The sequence below is a fragment of the Stegostoma tigrinum genome, chromosome 7 (assembly GCF_030684315.1).
Source record: "Stegostoma tigrinum isolate sSteTig4 chromosome 7, sSteTig4.hap1, whole genome shotgun sequence".
Taxonomy (NCBI): domain Eukaryota; kingdom Metazoa; phylum Chordata; class Chondrichthyes; order Orectolobiformes; family Stegostomatidae; genus Stegostoma; species Stegostoma tigrinum.
The window spans coordinates 27,508,827-27,529,935 of record NC_081360.1 but is presented as its reverse complement, the minus strand read 5'-3'; the positions used below and the strand labels follow the sequence as shown (position 1 = coordinate 27,529,935).

At 39.1% G+C, this 21,109-nt stretch overlaps 2 protein-coding genes across 10 annotated transcripts in view; one reads left to right on the top strand and one right to left on the bottom strand.

Annotated features, from left to right (window-relative positions):
• sgo2 (shugoshin 2) overlaps positions 1-13,614 on the top strand; it is a 41,327-nt gene extending 27,713 nt beyond the window's left edge. For both annotated transcript variants that reach the window (XM_048534192.2, XM_059647127.1), the window contains exons 8-9: positions 8,297-8,456; positions 10,719-13,614. In XM_048534192.2, coding sequence (XP_048390149.2) covers positions 8,297-8,456; positions 10,719-10,824 — 266 coding nt within the window. In that variant the 3' untranslated portion in view covers positions 10,825-13,614. The remainder of the gene's footprint in view (positions 1-8,296; positions 8,457-10,718) is intronic.
• Positions 13,615-14,429: 815 nt separating this feature from the next.
• The window catches only part of idh1 (isocitrate dehydrogenase (NADP(+)) 1), a 28,149-nt gene continuing 21,469 nt past the window's right edge, over positions 14,430-21,109 (bottom strand). For all 8 annotated transcript variants that reach the window (XM_048534195.2, XM_048534200.2, XM_048534196.2 and 5 more), the window contains 4 exons: positions 20,545-20,696; positions 20,034-20,174; positions 16,656-16,818; positions 14,430-14,891 (listed from right to left, as the gene is read on the bottom strand). In XM_048534195.2, coding sequence (XP_048390152.1) covers positions 14,801-14,891; positions 16,656-16,818; positions 20,034-20,174; positions 20,545-20,696 — 547 coding nt within the window. In that variant the 3' untranslated portion in view covers positions 14,430-14,800. The remainder of the gene's footprint in view (positions 14,892-16,655; positions 16,819-20,033; positions 20,175-20,544; positions 20,697-21,109) is intronic.

Sequence of the window (21,109 nt, the reverse complement as noted above, 5' to 3'; positions counted from 1 at the left end):
GGTGGGGTGCGTGAAGAGAGGAGAACCATGGAGCTGGTGATGAAAGTGATCATTCTGAGACTAGTATGGTTGGGAAAAGGAGTAAGACAAATAGTCAGACAGGAACAAAGCAGAGAATGAGTTAGGACTGATAAATTAAAGTACACTTATTTCTATGCAGAAGGTCTAATAAGTAAGGCAGGTGAACATGGGACTGGGATATTATAGCAATTAGAGACATGGCTCAAGGGTGGATGGGACTGGCAGCTTAATGTTCCAGGGTAAAGATCCTACAGGATGGATAGAAAGGGGTGTTGTGTTTTTGCTCAGGAATAACATTACAGCTGTGCTTAAGATATTCCTGGGAACATGTCCGGGGTAGTCATTTGGGTGGAACTGAGAAATAAGAAGGGAAAATCATCTCATTGGGATTATACTATAGATCTGCCAAACGTCAGTGGGGAACTGAGAAAAATTTGTAAGGAGATCTGTTATTTGTAAGAAGAATAGGATGGTTATAGTAGGGGACTTTAATTTTCCAAACAGACCGGGACTACTGTAGTGTTGAGGGCTTGGATGAAGAGTAACTTGTCTGTACAAAGTTTTCTTAAGCAGTATGTGGATATACCTGCTAGAGTTGTAAAACCTGACTTCCTCTTGAGAAAATAATGCAGGGCAGGTGATTGAGGTGTCAGTGGGTAAGCACTTTGGGACCAGTGACTATAATTCCATCAGTTTCAAAATAGTGATGGAAAAGGATACTCTGGATCTAAAAGTTAAAGTTCTAAGTTGGACAGAGGCCAATTTTGATGATATTAGGCAAGAACTTTCAAAGTTTGGGGGTAGGTGAGAACAGATATTCGCAGGTAAGGGGACGGCTGAAAAATGGAAAGCCTTCAAAAATGAGACGAGTCCAGAGACAAGATGTTCCTGTTAGGGTGAAGGGCAAGGCTCGTGGGTGTAGGGGATGCCATATGACTAGAGAAATTGAGGCTTTGGTTAAGAATAAGAAGGAAGTATATGTCAGGTATAGAAGCCCCTTCAAGCATCCCACCCAGACCCATTCCCATCCCCCGAGAACCCACATACCCCTGAACACTACGGGCAATTTAGCATGGCCAATCCACCTAACCTGCACATCTTTGGACTGTGGGAGGAAACTGGAGCACCCGGAGGAAACCCACGCAGACACGGGGAGAATGTGCAAACTCCACACTGACAGTTATCCGAGGCTGGAATCGAACCTGGGTCCCTGGTGCTGTGAGGCTGCAGTGCTAACCACTGAGCCACCATGCCGCCCCAAAGGTTGCAGATGACATCAAAATAGGAAGCAAGTTACCTCTGAGAATACCTGGATAAATGTGAGGTGATGCATTTTGGAAGGTCAAATTTGAAAGCTGAGTACAGGATTAAGGATAGGATTCTTGGCAGTGTGGAGGAACAGAGGGATCTTGGTGTGCAGATACATAGATCCCTTAAAATGGCCACCCAAGTGGACAGGGTTGTTAAGAAAGCATATGGTGTTTTGGCTTTCGTTAGCAGGGGGATTGAGTTTAAGAGTCGTGAGATCTTGTTGCAGCTCTATAAAACTTTGGTTAGACCGCACTTGGAATACTGCGTCCAGTTCTGGTCGCCCTATTATAGGAAAGATGTGGATGCTTTGGAGAGGGTTCAGAGGAGGTTTACCAGGATGCTGCCTGAACTGGAGGGCTTATCTTATGAAGAGAGGTTGACTGAGCTCGGACTTTTTTCATTGGAGAAAAGGAGGAGGAGAGGGGACCTAATTGAGGTATACAAGATAATGAGAGGCATAGATAGAGTTGATAGCCAGAGACTATTTCGCAGGGCAGAAATGGCTAACACGAGGGGTCATAGTTTTAAGCTGGTTGGAGGAGAGTATAGAGAGGATGTCAGAGGTGGGTTCTTTACACAGAGAGTTGTGAGAGCATGGAATGCGTTGCCAGCAGCAGTTGTGGAAGCAAGGTCATTGGGGTCATTTAAGAGACTGCTGGACATGCATATGGTCACAGAAATTTGAGGGTGCATACATGAGTATCAACGGTCGGCACAACATCGTGGGCTGAAGGGCCTGTTCTGTGCTGTGCTGTTCTATGTTCTAATAACGGGACCTTGATCAAATGGGCCAGTGGATTGAGGAGTGGCAGGTGGAGTTTAATTTAGATAAATGTGCAGTGCTGTATTTTGGAAAGGCAAATCAGGGCAGGACTTGTACAATTACTGGTAAGGTCCTGGGGAAAATTGCTGAACAAAGACCGTGAAGTGCAAGTTCATAGTTCCTTGAATGTAGAGTTGCAGGTGGATGGGATAAAACATAGAACATTACAGCACAGTACAAGCCCTTCGGCCCTCTGTTGCGCTGACCTATGAAACGAATCTGAAGCCCACGTAACCTACACTATTCCGTTATCATCCATATGTTTATCCAACGACCATTTAAATGTCCTTTTAAAGTTGTCGAGTCTACCACTGTTGCAGGCAGGGCATTCCACGCCCTTACTACTCTGAGTAAAGAATCTACCTCTGACATCTGTCCCATATCTATCATCCCTCAATTTAAAGCTACGTCCTCTCATGCTAGCCATCACTATCCGAGGAAAAAGGTTCTCACTGTCCACCCTATCTAATCCTCTGATCACCTTGTACATCTCTATTTAAGTCACCTCTTAACCTCCTTCTGTCTAATGAAAACAGCCTCAAGTCCCTCAGCCTTTCCTCATAAGACCTTCCCTCCATACCAGGCAACATCCTGGGAAATCTCTGCACCCTTTCCAATGCTTCCACATCCTTCCTGTAATGCGGCGCCCAGAACTGTACGCAATAATCCAAGAGTGGCCGCACCAGAATATTGTACAGCTGCAACATGACCTCAAGGCTCTGAAACTCAATCCCTCTACCAATAAAACCTAACACACAGTATGCCTTCCGAACAACCCTATCAACCTGGGTGGCAACTGTCAGGGATCTATGCACATGGACACCAAGATCCCTCTCCTCATCCACACTACCAAGAATCTTATCATTAGCCCAGTACTCTCTCTTCCTCTTACTACTTCCAAAGTGAATCACCTCACATTTTTCCACATTAAACCCCTTTTGCCACCTCTCAGCCCAGCTCTGCAGTTTATCTATGTCCCTCTGTAACCTTGACATCCTTCTGCACTATCCACAACTCCACCAACTTTAGTGTCATCCCAAATTTACTAACCCATCCTTCTATGCCCTCATCCAGATCATTTATAAGAAGACAAACAGAAGTGGCCCCAAAACAGATCCTTGCAGTACACCCTAGTAACTGAACTCCAGGGTGAACATTTCCCATCAACCACCACCATCTGTCGTCTTCCAGCTAGCCAATTTCTGATCCAAACCGCTAAGCCACCCTCAATCCCACGCCTCTGATTTTTCTGCAGTAGCCTACTGCGGAGAAACTTATCAAACGCTATACCAAAATCCATATACACCAAATCAACCGCTTTACCCTCATTCACCTGTTTGGCCACCTTCTCAAAGAACTCAATAAGGTTTGTGAGCCCCGACCTACCCTTCACAAAACCGTGTTGACTATCCCTAATCAAATTATTTCTTTCTAGATGATTATAAATCCTGTCTCTTATAATCCTTTCCAACACTTTACCCACAACCGAAATAAGGCTCACTGGTTTATAATTACCAGAGTTGTCTCTAGTCCCCTTCTTGAACAAGGGGACAACATTTGCTATCCTCCAGTCTTCTGACACTGTTCCTGTAGACAATGCAGACATAAAGATCAAAGCCAAAGGCTCTGCAATCTCCTCCCCAACTTCCCAGAGAATCCTAGGATAGATCCCATCTGGTCCAGGCGACTTATCTATTTTCACACTTTCAGGAATTGCTAACACCACCTCCTTATGAACCTCAGTCCCATCTAATCTAATAACCTGTATCTCAGTATTCTCCTCAACAACACTGTCTTTTTCCTGTGTGAATACTGATGAAAAATATTCATTTAGCCCCTCCCCTATCTCTTTGGATTCCAAGCACAACTTCCCACTACTGTCTTTGACAGGCCTTAATCTGACTCTAGTCATTCTTTTATTCCTGACATAACTATAGAAAGCTTTAGGGTTTTCCTTGATCCTACCTGCCAAAGACTTCTCATGTCCCCTCCTGGCTCTTCTTAGCTCTCTCTTTAGGTCCTTCCTGACGTAACTAGTAACTCTCAAGCACTCTAACTGAGCCTTCACGCCTTATCTTTACAGAAGCCTCCTTCTTCGCCTTGACAAGAGATTCAACTTCTTTAGTAAACCACGGTTCCCTCACTTGACCACTTCCTCCCTACCTGATAGGTACATACCTATCAAGGACACGCAGTAGCTGTTCCTTGAACAAGTTCCACATTTCAATTGTGCCCAGCCCCTGCAATTTCCTTCCCCATCCTATGCATCCTAAGTCTTGCCTAATCGCCTCATAATTGTCTTTTCCCCCAGCTATAACTCTTGCCCTGCGGTATATACCTATCCCTTTCCGTTGCTAAAGTAAAGTGAAGAATGCATTTGATATGCTTAAATTTATTGCTCAGTGCATTGAGGAGAGGAGTTCAGAGGTTGTGATGTGGCTGTACGGGACATTGGTTAGGGTGCTATTGGAATATTCATGCAATTCTAGTCTCCCTGCCATACGAAGAATGTTGTGAACTTGACAAGGTTCAGAAAAGATTTACTGGGATATTGTTAGGCTTGGAGAGTTTGATTATAGGGAGAAGCTGAATAGAATGGGGCTATTTTCCCTGGAGCATTAGAGGTTGAGGGGTGACCTTAGAGGTTTATAAAACCATGAGGAGTATGGATAGGGTAGATAGACGAGGTCTTTTCCCCGGGATGGTATAGCCCAAAACTAGAGGGCATAGGTTTTAGGTGAGAGGGGAAAAGATTTAGAAGGGATCTAAGGGGCTACTTTTTGCTGCAGTGGGTGGTGCATGTATGCAGTGAGCTGCCAGAGGAAGTGGTGGAGGCTGGTACAGTTACAACATTTAAAATGCATCTTGATGGGTAGGTGAATTGGAAGTGTTTAGATTGATCTGGGCCAGATGCTGGCAAATGGGACTAAATTAATTTGAGATATTTAGTTGGCATAGATGAGTTGGGCTGACGAATGTGATTCCATGCTGTACAATTAGATACTCTGACTCCACTGCAAAAACTTCACTGATTTGTCCAAACATAAAGACTAATTCCATGTCTTCACCTTGATATGAAGTTCAGATAAAATGTGCTTAGTAAAGTGATAGTAGGAATGTAGACCAAAATTTATCAGTTGGGCAAAATTGGTTCAATTCCATGAAATAGGAGTTTGGTTTCAGAAGCTGAGACACCTTCCTCCAGCAAAATTGCAAATGTATTAAACCACTGTACTCTGTGGCTGCTTTATCAGCAAAATTAAAATGTGGCATGAGATTAGCTGATGTCATGACAGTGCATAACAGCACCTAACAAGATTTCATTTGACAGAACGTGTTTGAAAGAAGTCTTACAAACTCCTTCATTTTAGTTCCAGAAAGAAAGACTCAAATCACGTTTGAGATTCTGTCTTCAAACTTTGCTCTTGATGCTTGTTTTTCATCCAGTATTCGAGCTCTGATTAGATTTAGTTGTCAAGTTTAATCAACAGTAGCTTGGGTTCTTAATTTGGAATAACATTTTTGTTTTTTGGAAATTCATGACTTAGTGTAATTTGAGGTTTTGTGGGCAATACACTTGCTAATTCCTTTTGCTTTGGTTATAATCTTTTAAATTAAAGCTATTCTAACTTTGGTTTACTTCTACAACATGGTGCTTGTAAACTATCTGTTTAAACAGTGACTTATGAATTACTTGTCAAATCAGTGAATTTTGAATACAAAAAATTTTCTAAGAAAGGTACTTTTTACAGTCTTCATTAAAGGCAATTGCTGTCTTAATCATGTTCCAGTTAATTCCTTTTCTCTACCCTAGTTCAGTTAGTTTCTTTTTGATGTTTATACTGGGACAAATCTAGACCTTGCCCTCCATCAGCTTTCACGACTTCACTTCCTATTCTAGTGGTGCACTGTAGTCATTTTTCTGTCCTGTTGAATGTTAGATGTTGAACTGTCAATTGTCAATTGAAATCAGTGGGCCTCATATATGGGTAATGTTATAACAATAGCCTTTAAAGGACTTGTATTCTTCCATTTTCTACTGTTCCTTTACATCAGCCTTATCTGATAGGCAGCTTGCAAAAGTTCCTGAGTGGCCCATTAAGCCATTGTTTAAAATATCGTAATGTAATTGAGAGATTTTGCAGGAATCTTTCTTGCATTTGTTGTTCTTTGTTGAATCGGAGCTTGTTAATCCAGGAGAGCGAGAGATTAAAGTAGCAGCAGAAATTGATTGGCTTCACTCAGCCGAAGACCACGAGCTGCAGGAGTGTGTCTGCAACACAGGGAATAGGAGGATTGTGGGAGACAGTGGTTTATGGAAGAGAGGTGGGGAAATGGACAGTGAGGCCAAAGGAGCAGTGAATGAGTCTTGTCACTGGCTGGTTGGCAGAAACTAGAGAGTCTGGACAACACAGGTGAACAAGTGTTGGCCTGCATGTGAGTGATCAGGTGTTTGGTTGCCTGAGGAAGAAAGAGTCAGGATGCTTGGGAGAACAGAAGTGAGCAGCATTGGAGAGTGGGAAGGATGAGAGCTGACAGTCTAGGGTGGGGAGACAAGGTGAATTGGCGATCTGGAGTAGAGAGGGAGTTGAATTAAAGTTGTCAGTCTTAAGGGTGGGGTGTGATGAGAGAAAGAGAATGGGTGTCTGCCATCAGAAAGCATGCAGAAAAAGAGGAGCCAAAGTAAAAGGCTTCTGACGTACTTGCATGTGAGTTCCACAAAAGACAGTGTTCATTAATCCCAACAGTTGGCTTGGCCTTGGTCCCAACTCCCTTCCCTCGTGATCTGGACTTTGGCCTTGGGTTTTGTGTGTGTGTGTATCTCCCTCCCTCTCTCCCTCCCTCTCTCCCTCCCTCTCTCCCTCCCTCTCTCCCTCCCTCTCTCCCTCCCTCTCTCCCTCCCTCTCTCCCTCCCTCTCTCCCTCCCTCCCTCTCTCCCTCCCTCTCTCCCTCCCTCTCTCCCTCCCTCTCTCCCTCTCTCCCTCCCTCCCTCTCTCTGTGTCTCCCTCTCTCTCTCCCTCCCTCCCTCTCTCTGTGTCTCCCTCTCTCCCTCTCTCCCTCCCTCCCTCTCTCCCTCCCTCCCTCTCTCCCTCTCTCCCTCCCTCCCTCCCTCCCTCTCTCTGTGTCTCCCTCTCTCTCTCTCTCTCTCGCTCTCTGGCTTAGTTTCAAAAAAGGCCAAAGAAAGTTTTAAAACATGGCTCTGCTTCTTGACATTTTGGTCATTTTTATTCATTAGTCATTTAAATGATTAATTTATTGCTTCGGAATTTTTTTCAAATTGATGTTTTCCTGTTGTGGTAAACTTGTGTTTCTGAAAAGTGCTCACTGCACCCCTCCATATCCCTGAGTGAAAGAACTATTGACATGACATCTGCCACACCCCACCAATGCACTCTCTCGCTCTCGCTCCCTCTCTCGCCCGCTCTCTCGCGCTCGCTCCCTCTCTCGCCCGCTCTCTCGCGCTCGCTCCCTCTCTCGCCCGCTCTCTCGCGCTCGCTCCCTCTCTCGCCCGCTCTCTCGCGCTCGCTCCCTCTCTCGCCCGCTCTCTCGCCCGCTCTCTCGCGCTCGCTCCCTCTCTCGCCCGCTCTCTCGCGCGCGCGCCCTCTCTTGCCCGCCCTCTCTCGCGCCCTCGCTCTCTCTCGCGCTCTCGCTCTCTCTCGCGCTCTCGCGCCCTCGCTCTCTCTCGCGCCCTCGCTCTCTCTCGCGCCCTCGCTCTCTCTCGCGCCCTCGCTCTCTCTCGCGCCCTCGCTCTCTCTCGCGCCCTCGCTCTCTCTCGCGCCCTCGCTCTCTCTCGCGCCCTCGCTCTCTCTCGCGCCCTCGCTCTCTCTCGCGCCCTCGCTCGCCCGCCCTCGCTCTCTCTCGCGCCCTCGCTCCCTCGCCCGCGCGCTCCCTCCCTCGCTCGCGCCCTCCCGCTCTCTCTCTCTCTCTCTCTCTCTCTCACACACACACAAGTGTTGCCTTACATACTACATTGGAGTAAAATAATAGGTCATTTCCCATTGTATTTAACTATAATTTAAGTGTAACGATGCGATGGTGAGTAACTCTGTGCTCTATACTATATTATATCATAATTGTCATTCTTTGCAATATAACTGGAGACTTTTACAGTCTTAAATTAGGTTTTCCTTCTTTCATCAGAGAAAAAAGAATGGGATGTTCTGAAGGATGTAACAAATGTAACCCAGAACAAACTTGATTATCAGTTGCAACTCACTGAAGAAAACAAAGGTCTTTTCAGTTTGCGCAGCAAACGTCAAACTGTTGCAATGTTAAATTACAAAGAACCATCAATAGGCAGGTATGTGAATTAATTTTGTTTATCACCTCTTTGAAATACAAAAGTAAAATTCTCATTGGTTCAAATTCAGGTGTTCATTTCTCAAATTTGGAAAACGTGCATTTTTTAAAAAAATTCAACTCTGTAGAAATGTCCATAAAATGCATTTCATTTTCAACCAAAGATGTTATCTTTCTTTCTGTTCTTTTTTTAAAAATCTTTGTATTCATTGCCCCTAATTCTGCATTGCTACTTAATGGAAAAGTCTGTTACTATTTACTGTCACACTTTTTCATAATTTTATACATCTTTACCAAATCGCTCTGTATTTTCCTGTAATCTAATAAGTTATCTCATGTTACTAAATCTCCATGATTATCTTCTTGCATGTCCTAGTGAATCTATTCTGTTGCCGCTCCATTCTAGCAATGCATTTTCAAAAGGTCAAAATTGATTTAACAACTTTAATTGTAATCTTACTAGTTCCATATAAATTGGTCAGTGTCTGCAATTTCTATTCCATACCTCATACTAAACCCAGCTTATTTTGTTCTGATCATAATCACTTGAGATGCTCTTTGTCTTGTGAACTATAAATCTTTGCTGTTCCATTATCTTGAGCCTTCTCTCCAAACAACACATTATATACTTAAATGAAAATATTTCTCTTCATGACTTAACCAATGTTACTGTTCATCTAAAATTTTAGAATTTTCAGCAAATAAGCATCATTTGAGAACAGCTAATAAACTACTAAAAGCTAATAAACAACTAATTATACAGGAAACCCAGTACATAATTTTTTTGAAATTTGCATCACATGTAGACAAGGAGGTTAAGTCATTTCGCGCACTTGTCTTCATTGCTCAGCCCTTTGAGTACGAGTTGGGATGTCATATTAAGGTTGTAACAGGACATTGGTGAGGCCTCTTCTGCAGATTTGTTCGATTCTGGTCACCGTCCTACAGAAAGATTATTATTAAATTGGAGAGGGTTCAGAAGAGATTTACCAGGATGTTGCCAGGAATAGAACGTCTGAGTCAAAGATAGGCTGGGCCTTTTTTTCCCCCCACTGGAGCAGTGGACATTGAGGGGGTGACCTTATAGCTGTTTTAGTATGGAAGGAAGTGTGTAAATTTTCCCACTTTGTTGTCTTAGATGATGAAAGCATAGAAGTAAAAACAACAGGAGAAACCTCTTTTTGATTTAAATTTGTTGTATTAGAATTATAAACAAAATCAATCAACAGGTGGTAAGGAAGTAGGTTGAAACTATATTTGAGTAGTCATACAGCATGAGAACAGACTATTTGGTTCAACTAGTGTAAGCCAACTATGTTCCATACCAAAAATAGTCCCACCTGCCTGTGCTTGGGTCATATCACTCCAAACCTTTCCTATTCATGTACTTATCCAAATGTCTTTTAAGTGTGTAGCTGAACTTGCATCCATCATTTTCTTAGACTGTTCATTCCATGTATGAACGACTATTGTGTTTTTAAAACAAGCCCCTCGTCATTTTTTAAACCTTTCTCCTCTCATCATAAATATGCACCCTAATTTTGAACTCCCCCCAACCTAAGGAAAAGACTCTTGGTATTCACCTTACCTATGCCCCTCTAGACCTCTATAAAGGTCACATCTCAATGTCCCATGCCTATTAATCTGAAGGAGATTACAAAGATAGCATGTAATGAAAGAGGGGTTTGAAGAATTATTTAAGTTAACTGGCTTGGACAAGTCATGTTTCATATCTTGAAGTCCACAAAGTGTTACTTTAAAAGCACACTGACGATTGTATAGTCAAATGTAGCAGCTGTATTCTTTGGGCCCTAATTGAGAGGAAGGTTGGTCAAGATAAACATTACTATGGCGGTTCTCAGCATGTAAGTGGAATACACAGAGGGCATTAGAAGTGTGCTACATGGTTTAGTTTAGTATAGTGCTCTGACCATAAGAGTAGAAATGCACTACATCATGGTTACAAGATGCAGTTTCTGTTGCATCACAATTTATGTAAGCAACAGCCGTCTTCTCCCACCCAGTGCTACTTCAGAATCTTTAATATTAATAATGTCCTTACATGGTACATCACTTACATTTTAACTGTGGCATACTGCATTGTCTTTGGTTTGCCCATTGGATTAAGAATCATTTTAAAGGCAGATGTTTTGCAGGACAGATTTTTGAAAATGTTAAAAGAAATTTTATGTCGATACTATCTTGAGGTTTTAAGAAAAACTCTTGGTAATTTACTATCGTGCAAAATGTGCTGATTTTGCAGAAAACTACGTCGAGGGGATCAGTTTACAGACTCCAGGTTTCTGTGCTCACCTGTATATAAAAATAAGAAGAAAAGACAAAGACGCAGTGTTCAAAATGTACAATAATGAGCATATAGGGGGAAAAAAAACTTTACAGAATTCAATTTCTGACAAATTTCAGATTGAAGAGTAATATTTGCGCTACCTCCATTTTTAAAATTTCTGAAATTCTCATGGCTTCTAAATGCAGCATGTATAGCAGTGTATACCTTGTGTAATGTTGTTATTGCTCATGTTTATTATCTAACTTGGCAGAGGAGAGCGTTCTTGTTCCAAGGAAATACATAAAACCATTTAAGATTGTGTGTCTAACTTTGAACCTTAGAGGTGCATCATGACTTTGCTTTACTTTAAGCTGTCTGTCAAACTGCATTGCCATTTTCATGGTAAAAATACTTAAAACCAGTGTAAAAATACTAATATGAAAATTACCAGTTAATGTACAATTGTACCATAAAGTTCACGTACCTAAGTTGGTTTATACTAATTATGTGCATCTGATCAGAATCTCGGTCAAGATGGCTTTTTGATCTATGTAGTAACTTGGGAGCAAAGCATGCTCAATGGCAGGCCAACTGTCACCAAGAACATCTGGTGTGGTGGTACAAGCATTAGTACTGTAGGCAGTAAATATTTATGTAGAGGCAGGCAGCCTTTCACTTCTGTCATGGCCCAGATTATTTTGAGAGCCTGGAGGGGCATGACTGCTGCTTCCAGATTCTGCATAAGACTTATCATTTAAGCTGCTATTCAGTTGGACTGAATGGTGGCACTGGGCACAAGCTCCAGCTAACTTTATCCCTTAATTGCCATCTAGATGCTGAGAATGCAGTAGTATCCATTTGCATATTAACAAGGCCTTCTTCCTAGTTCTGGCTGCCTTGCAGAGACGCAGGGAATGTTATGGCTATCATTTAAGACAACAAAAATGGGAGATAATCAGCCCCCACTGTTTTCTATTTCCTTTTGTGCAGGAAGTCTTCATCTCTTGTTGTATTGATTTAAAAAATTTTGAAACAGGACAAAGCACATAACCAAAAATTGCTGCAATACCTCTGCAAAGTTGTGACTTAACATGCAATAAGTTTTAGGTTTTGTACACTTTGAAAATAAATGGAATTTTTTTTTCCCCCCAATGTGTTTGCAAAATTAGCAGTTCATTTAACATTTTTATGTGATCTTCACTCAGTTTATATGATTAACAATTCATTGTCAAGAATTATTTATAAGTGTACTTTTTTAAATTGCATTTTTCTGCCTTGTGAAGTAATAGCTAACTGAATAAACTGTTATTGTATTTTCTTGAAGAAATATACAGCCATATGTCCATAAGATCTATGTTAACTCCAGCAATGTACAAGAAACTAGAACCTAAAATAAGTTTTTTGTATTTACAAGTTTTATTGTTGTAATTGAAAATCTTATTGCCTAATTTTCTGTACACTAACTGAATGAAGAGTGAAATAATTTGTAGAGACACATGATTGGTAGACTAAATAGTAATATCTTAATTTGTAATTTTCTGTTGTGCTGTCAAAAAATAACAAAGATGCTAGTTTGGTCAATGGCTCTCACATCCTTGGAAGGACTGCTGTAAAAAAAATCTTTTTTTTTGAAAAAAGAATCTTGCATGGCAGAAGGTGGTGCCAGCAGGTGTGCACATGTACTATCCCAGCTCCAGAAAAGTTTAGTCTGTGATCCATATGGGAATATCCAAAATACTCTACTTTTGAGGCAAGAATATGAAGTCTTTTAAAAAAGCTTTCTTGATTTATTGAAATTCAGTTAATTGGCAGGTGGGGGGGATAAAAACAAGATACTGACAGGTGCTATAAAATCTTAAAAATCAGCTAATTTGCTTCTAAAGTTCAAACTTGAATCAGTACAGAGAATAACCGTATAATCAATTTATAAGTTCTCCTGTTCAAAACCACTTAAATCAAATATTTAATAAATTTGGTTCTACCAAAGCTTCTGAAATTTGTTTGTAACTTCTCAAAATTTGCAAATTTCAGCAGAAACTAAATGTTTGGGGAGAGAAAAGGCCTCATTTAGCTGAATAAACAGTACTAGTTCTTCTTGAAACATTGAAAAATTTTCAGATCCTTATACAATACTTTCTGCTCTCAGCCAAGTGTAATAGGTATGAGCAAACAGTGTAATGTCTAATTTGGAAGAGGTTAAGCCTTGAATTTAAAAGTTAAAGCCTAAAAGTATAAAAAGACAATTCAGCTGAAAATGAAATGTATTTGTTTAAAAATGAGTCATATCTCAGATGCTTAAACTTATTTTCAAAAACATTGGTCCATAAATTAGAATTTGGATTCAAAAATCTGATTCCAAGCTGGATCACCAAGAAATACACTAACCTTTTGATTACTTCAGCCTTGGAATTTCCTGAACAGGAGCCTCTTCTTACTAACCAACACCAATTCAAGAAAACATTGCAACCAACAGCAAAGGAAATCTTTTTTTCAACAGAGTAGGAATAATGGGTAGTGTCATAAGTGAACTGTGCCAATGATAGGGAGTCAAGCAGATGTCGTTGTCCAGTACTGGGCCCAGAGGCTGAGGAGTGGCAAAACCACAGATATCGGACTGGTAGAAATTGCACGTAGGTACATATCCACTACATGCCAGAATTTGATTTCTGTCTGGCAGGTGTTTTTGGGAACATGCAGCTTACGTCGTGTGCTATTTTCAAACTGGAGGGTGGGAGTTAAGGCTGTGCAGAGGGTTTTTAATATTTATGGTATTTTAGATCTAATTTGTTCTTTTAGATTGCATTTCTTGATTAAAATTCAATGTTCTTGCCCTTCCTTTCAGTTAAGTGTGTATTCAACATTTTCTGGAATAAATCTCAATATTTTAGGGAAATTATGTCAATATATTGTGTTGTGTTCTTAAACAGGATAAATACTGAATTTAATCAACTTTAACATTATCCATAAGATATTCAAGTGGCTGCTTAAATTTAAATACAAATTTACACATGCAAGATGTTGAGTAAACTTTATTTCAGTAATATCTGGTAATGAAAAATTATATAAACTAAATTTTTGTTTTAGCAGTTTCAGATGGAAAATTATTCACAACTCTTGTCAATATAAAAGCAGACTGAAGTTGCTAAAGTTGCAGTAAACCCAGATAGAACCAAACAGTTAATCGTTTGTTCAAAATATACCCTTTAACTTAAACAAACGTTAGCCTTGAGAATCTTAAGTATTTTCTTGGGTCTCCCATCAGTGTACTGATAGAGTAAGAATTGTTGCAGAAATTCCAGGCAAAAAGCCTAATTTTCTTTAGTGTATTTGTTGACAGTAACTAACCCAAATTCAAAAATATTCCAGCTGTCCTTGACGTCAGATATCCATGATATTAGTAAGTAAGTTAGCATCTTTGTTGGCTAGTATGGTTTTCTAGGGTCTCATTGTTCAAGAAACCACCACTCAACTATTTTTTTTGACCATCACCCTATCTAATATTGACATCAAGGGCTTGGGGGGGAAAAAAAAAATCAATGAAGTAATTATCCCAAGGCTAATAGTTTAAAATGAAGAAGTGCTTTGAACACAATATTCCTTGAATTCTCCCCCCACCAAAAGTCTTAAACTGGAGTATGCAGTGAACATAGAATGATAAAATAATATTGCAGTCACTAATACGTGAAATTCACATTTCTAAAATGTTTATGTAGGCATTAAAATTTCATCTTACATGGTGTCTGTTGTAAGCACTATGTATATACCCCAACCCAGCAAAAGTAATGGAAAAAGTGTTATAATGTAAGCACACTATTAAATACATTCAATAATCTGTATAACATCATGATCAAAACTAGCAGTAACTCAAACGGGTTGATATTATTATTGAATAAGTGTTCAAAGTTTTTAAATACAATCATGCTCCTCAATGCAATTTTAACATTCAAGTTATGGCTATATTTTATTCTCTCTAGGATTTTTTATTTTAAAAATGACAATCTACCAGTTGACAGCTAATTCTAATATCGTAGTGTACCTTCTACAATGCATATGCAGTTTTAAAGCTTATGTGATATCAGTTTCAAGTTCAGATTTTCTGAAAGCTTGTCCATGAATTCAAAGGTATTCAAATAATCAGAGCGTTGCACTCTGCAAAACAAAAAGATTTAGTGAATTTCAGATGAGAATTAAACTAATAACATGCTGAAAAAGTCAAAGCAAATTTAGATATTTTTAAGTAGACCACCTGAGAATTCATAATATTCCAACCATTTGTATTAAGTTTTTGCATGGAACAAAACAAGGATGATTAAGATACAGGAAGGCCACCTGTTTACAAATGAAGTAGGCATCAGGACAATATTCCATCATAAATGCCGATGGTTAAATAGTGTTGATTTTTCTTGTATTCAATGTAATTGGTCATAGAAAATTCTAGGTTGCATGATTAGCAACTAATCTATGAATGCTTAATAAAAAGGGGTCAAAGAAAAAAAACAAACCATCAGCCTTAGGTACCAGAATACATACATGTCAGATTTTAATAAAAGCAAGAATAATTTTACTGGGGTGAGATTTGGATCAATAAATTAGAACAAATTTATCAATTTTCTTTGAAGTATTTAAATTAATACAACTAATCTTAATGACAAAAACAACAAATGCATGTTAATAGGCCACTCTTTAACAGACACCATTCTAATTTATTAATATTTGTTTTGAAGTAGTCGCAACTAGACTTACGCAGGGGGAGCAGAAGACGTTTGACAAGGTTCCTCAAAAGTTTAAGTCATTAGTGAAGAGCCCAATGTTAGAAGTATATTGTCATGGACAGAATTGGCGAAAAAGCAGGGAACAGTACATAGCGTTTAGGGTTTTTTTTGAGATGGGCAACCTGTGACCACTAGGGCTCCGTGTTGGGACATTGTTGGGACTGCAACTATTTATAATACTTATGACTTGAAGGAAGAAAGCAAATGTAGCCAAATTTGCAGACGGTACAAAAAATAGGTGGAAAAACTGACTATGAAAAACATTAACAGATTAAGCAAATGGATAAAATTTGCAACACAAAGGGTCTTGGTATTTGTGCACAAACACAAGTCCTCACAGGATGTCAACAAAGAAATATCTGAAATTAGTAGAAAGTTTTGTTTTTGGGAAATGCCTTGATTTTGTCGTACTACTGTACTTATTCTACTCATTCAAGGGAGGAGGGCATGGCTGGACAGGCAGCATATATTTGCATCCCCAAGGGCAGTTAAGAGTCAACCACATTGCTGTAGGTCTGGAATCACATGTAGGCCAGACCAGTTAAGGATGGCAGTTTCTTTACCTAAAGGACATCAGCAAACCAGATGGGTTTTCTGATAATCAGCAATGGATTCATGACCATCATTAGACTCTTAATTCCAGATTTTTTTTAACTGAATTTAAATTCCAACATCTGCCACAGCAGGATTCAAACCCAAGTTCCTAGAACATTAGAGCTAACAAAGTATAGAGCTGGATGAACACAGCAGGCCATACAGCATCAGGAGCAGGAAAGCTGATGTTTCGGGCCTCGACCCTTCTTCAGAAATGGGTTTAAGAGAGAGTTGCAGTGGGAGAGAGATCCGCTGAGGTCTTTCCAGCAGGAGGAGGGTAACTTCTTTAAGGGGGGCATCCTTAGAGGAAGCTTCACAGTGGGGTTAAAATCGTTTCAGAGATTCTAGGAACTGCAGATGCTGGAGAATCAGATCATAACAAACATTTCTGCTAATTTGTGATTTAGTAGTGTTGATCATGAGTGTACCATTACTAAAAATTAACAATCCAGAATAAACCTTGTCACATTTGTAATAGAGTTAAGAATAAAAAACAGATTCGTTAAACTGAATGAGACTTCTAGCCTCAAGCAGGATTTGTACTCACTTTGGTAGTCCTTTGATACATGCAGCCAAATCCTTGGTCATGAAACCAGATTCGATAGTTTCTACACAAACTCCTTCTAATAAAGTACAGAAGGTCTGTAGCTCAGAGTTATTATCCAGCTTTGCCCTATGGGATAGTCCTCGAGTCCAAGCAAAGATGGAAGCTTGAAACAAAAATTAGTACGAAGAGAGTTGATGGAGAAGACTCTTGCATAAGAACATACTATTAGGCAAAAGTACTTTTAACCAACTGTATAATTTAACAGACTGTTAAGCACTGAACCATTATTGCAATATGTTAAATACAGAAGAAAACATCTTTGGGAGACTCATAGCTGACAGGTGAAATTATAAAAGAAGAGATGCGATATGATCATGGGAGAGATGTCCACATAACTTTAAAAGCAAGAGAGACTGTTGTTGATCTTAAGTAGAGGGTTCCAGGCCTTAGTTTAAAGCAACTGACGGCTTTACCAGAGATAACAAAGTGTGAAGCTGGATGAACACAGCAGGCCAAGCAGCATCTCAGGAGCACAGATGCTGATGTTTTGGGCCTAGACCCTTCATCAGAGCTCTCTGATGCTGCTTGGCCTGCTGTGTTCATCCAGCTTCACACTTTGTTATCTTACGATGGCTTTACCATCCTTGATGGCTGGAAGAGAGCAGCACAGGAAGTGAAATGAGGTTGGAGGAAATTGTAAAGTTTGAAGTAAATTAGAAATTGAGTGGTTTGAAAATGAAGGCAAGTTTAAATTTGACCCATTAGAAATAGGTATCCAAAGTAATTCATAGACAGTTGTGATTGGTAAGTAGGCTTAGAACAGAGTAAGTTTGAATATATTGGGAGATCAGCAAGAAAAATTTTGGAGAAATCAACTCGAGAGATATCGTAAGAATTGATAAAGAATGGCAGTAACATGAAATTGTGACTAAGCAATTTTGGTGGCAGATGGGATTTAGAATTTAAAATTTAGCTTAAGCAGTAAGGAATGAGAGACGAGAAGGAACTTGTCAAACTATTTTACTAGGGATAAGAGGAGGTTTCACAAATTTAAAGGAGTTGTGTGTTGTAAGGAAGGTGAACAAGATTTCAGAGATGAGAGAAATGGCAATAAAATATTGCATATAAAATACTGAGTGTTTTGACACAAAAGGTCAAATTCTGTTCCTTGGAAAGTCATCAGTTGAAAATGGTCACAAATGGGTCATGAATTTTAAGACAATTTTCTTTAGTGGACTGTTGACAGCAAGAAATACTTCGCTATAAATAATTCTGAAGATAGACCATTGACCCCTCAAGGAAGTGTTGATATATTTGAATCAGGAGAAGGACAGAGTAAGTAGTTTTGCAATGTTTTAAAAAAATGGCAACACAATTAACTTCCTTCTATTAAGTTCTATTGTTCTAAACTCATACATTTCTATTATCGTATTTAATAACTAACAATTTGAAATTTACTTGTCTGGTTGTTAACTGCTGAATCTAGATCACCTGAATTTTCAATCTTTTTCTAAACATTATGCTTTCCATAAAACTTGGTGTCACCTACAAAATTAAACAGTGTAATTTTGATAGCAAAGTCCCCATACTCAGCCTAAAGTATTATGTTGATTATACACAGCAATGTCGTAATTACCCTAAAAGAGTCAGCAACCCAGCTGCCCTGACTTAAATGGCAGAAGTTATGAAAGTGAATTCAATAAATTTGCTATTGTGTATCCAATACCAGGAAAACAAAACCCACAAAGATGTCAGATTTTCCAGGAATCCATCAAATTCATTATGCCTTATAGAGTGGTGAATCTACCATCTCTACGTGGTTCATGCAAAACTCCATTTTGTGATGAAGGTTTGTAATATACTATTTTTAGGGAATTTCATTTCTGAAGTAGAAGTAAATGAGATTTTGGTTTACAGTTTTTGCAAGTATTCAGAAATGTCTTTTTAGGCAATGGATCAAAACAGTATTTCCATGAAAACATGACTTGAGCACAAGTTATTTCCTTCTAGAAATTAGTTAAGTGGTTAGACAAGCTACTTGATGAGCTAATTTTGAAAATGCTCACTTTAAAATCTACAACCTGGGCAGACAGATGGAAAGGGACCTTCAGCTCCAGTTCAGATTAAAAAAAAATCCAAACCACAAAGAACAGTTTGACGTTGGCAGTCTTCAGGCTATAAGAGCTGGAAAACAGTTTTCAGTTGTTTTAGCAGTCCTAGTTTTACAAAAAGGCTAGAAAAGCCGTCAGCTTTTCAAAGAGTTTAATGAGAAAAGGTCAGTCAGTCAGTCAGTCAGCTGGTGGTGTTTTGTGTGTCTTGGAGAGACAGTAACACACAAAGAAATCTGACATATGTGGAGTAAAACCACTGAGACACCCCCACCTTGTCAGTTGAGAATTAAATTAAAGAATGAAGATCAGAGTGACACTTCAGTGGGGTTGACTGCTCAGAAGGAAATCGCTGGATAAGATGGCTAAATATCTCTCTGCTTTTTATACATTTTCAAATTCTTATAGCTTGGTTCCTTTTTTTTGTTTTTGAGTAATAAACTTATGTAATTTCGTTAAAAGTACATTATCAGTGCCTTGGTAGTATGTTCAGTGACTGATAACAAGTTAAGTTTAATATCTGCAATTTAGTTATGATCTATCAAGCCAAGTTTCCCTCTGGAATCAAACCTGTCCAGTATAACCATCAGCTGTATGATAACAATTTCCACAAGATGTGGTCAGCTGTTCATGTCCGCAAAGTAATTGTGTTAGGTAGTAAATGTTATTGTTTCAGAATTTCCCACATCTTGAACAGATATGAAAAAATACAATGATTCATCATTACCTGTGGTTCCTGTTAAATAACCAACTTATTACAGAGTCTTTACCATGGTTTCACAAACCTTTAGCTGTAGCTTTCACAAGAACCACACAATGTTTTCCAACATTTTTTCCACACTACTTCACCAATTTGTCTCAGTGGATGAGCCATAAAAATCTCCATACAATAATACTTACACCGGTTTTCCTCAGCAATCTAAACAATGGATGGAATGGAAGAACTTCATGGAAATTCATCTCCTTTATCAACATTACCAAACCTGTACAACCTTCGTTTCATGAAGATAAATGATTCTGAATTATTGCTGTAACTCTTTTTTTCCACTTCTTCCATTTAGATAAACTAAGAAAAAAAATCAGCTCCTAGAATAAACTCATACAATGGAGACGTTGGACTTTACTCAGATCTAATATCACATAAAATGCATTTCAAGTTAGTATATTTTGAGACTACCATGTAATACACTGCAACTCAGTTAATAGTAGCAAAATAGAATAGTTATACTTTGTCATTAATTTTATATAAGACAAAACAAAATAATTTTACCAATTGGATTGGTTGACGTTTCCTTGCCCTGCTGGTGCATACGGTAATGGCGAGTAACAGTACCATGGGCTGCCTCAGCTTCTACTGTCTTACCGTCAGGACAAAGCAACACACTCGTCATCATTCCCAGTGAGCCATACCCTGTAGACAATTACAAAGAAATCTTTTAAAGACATACAAATTCAAGAAACTATAGTACAATCCACAAGTGATTAAAAGAAAAAAGGTCAGCCTCTCATTTTTTTGTCAAATACAGGCACCAAGAATATACAAGAAATGGAAGCAATTTTTCAACAAATTTGACCATTTATATCTTAATTACCTTCTGTGTTAATTTGAAATTGGAAAGTGTGGTATTCCAAGAACATTTGTGTAGTTGACATGTACTTTGCAAGTTATTTTGATAAATTTCAAATCAAACTGTAGAATATAATGTTGACATTCATCAGTAGAATTAGCTAGTTACTATATATTATCAAGTGTAGAATAACAAACAAACTGGCAAGAATACCTTGTGCAATAGAATCAGATTGTACATCACCATCATAATTTTTACAGGCCCAAACGAAGCCACCTTCAGATTTTAGTGCTTGAGCTACCATGTCATCAATTAGTCTGTGTTCATACCAGATTCCTTTGGCCTCAAACTGTGCTTTGTATTTGCTGAAAGAGAAAGCCCTTCTGGGTTAGAAAGTATCTTTTTACTTTAAAGCAATGACATCTAGTTAATCTTCTTACCTCAACAACTGTACCATAAAGTCAAGTTTTCCAAATGTATAAAATTTACAAGTCCCTCCTCTTTTTAGGAACCTAAATTCATTCTCCTGTCATTGTTTCTTCCTTCAGTTGATAGGGCTAGCCAGTTTGGTCCACAGGCTTCTTTATGGATCACTGCCACAGGTGAATCAGTCTCTTGTTCACCAAAGAGTGACATAAGCAAATAAACCACAGCCAAAGCGCCCATCGTCTTTTACAACTAAAAAGGAGCTTCAAGGAAGATTTCTTTCCAGAAAACAAAGGAATAATGTATGGAAAAAAAGTGAGTGTGGCAGCAGGAAAAGAAAAACAATGAGATC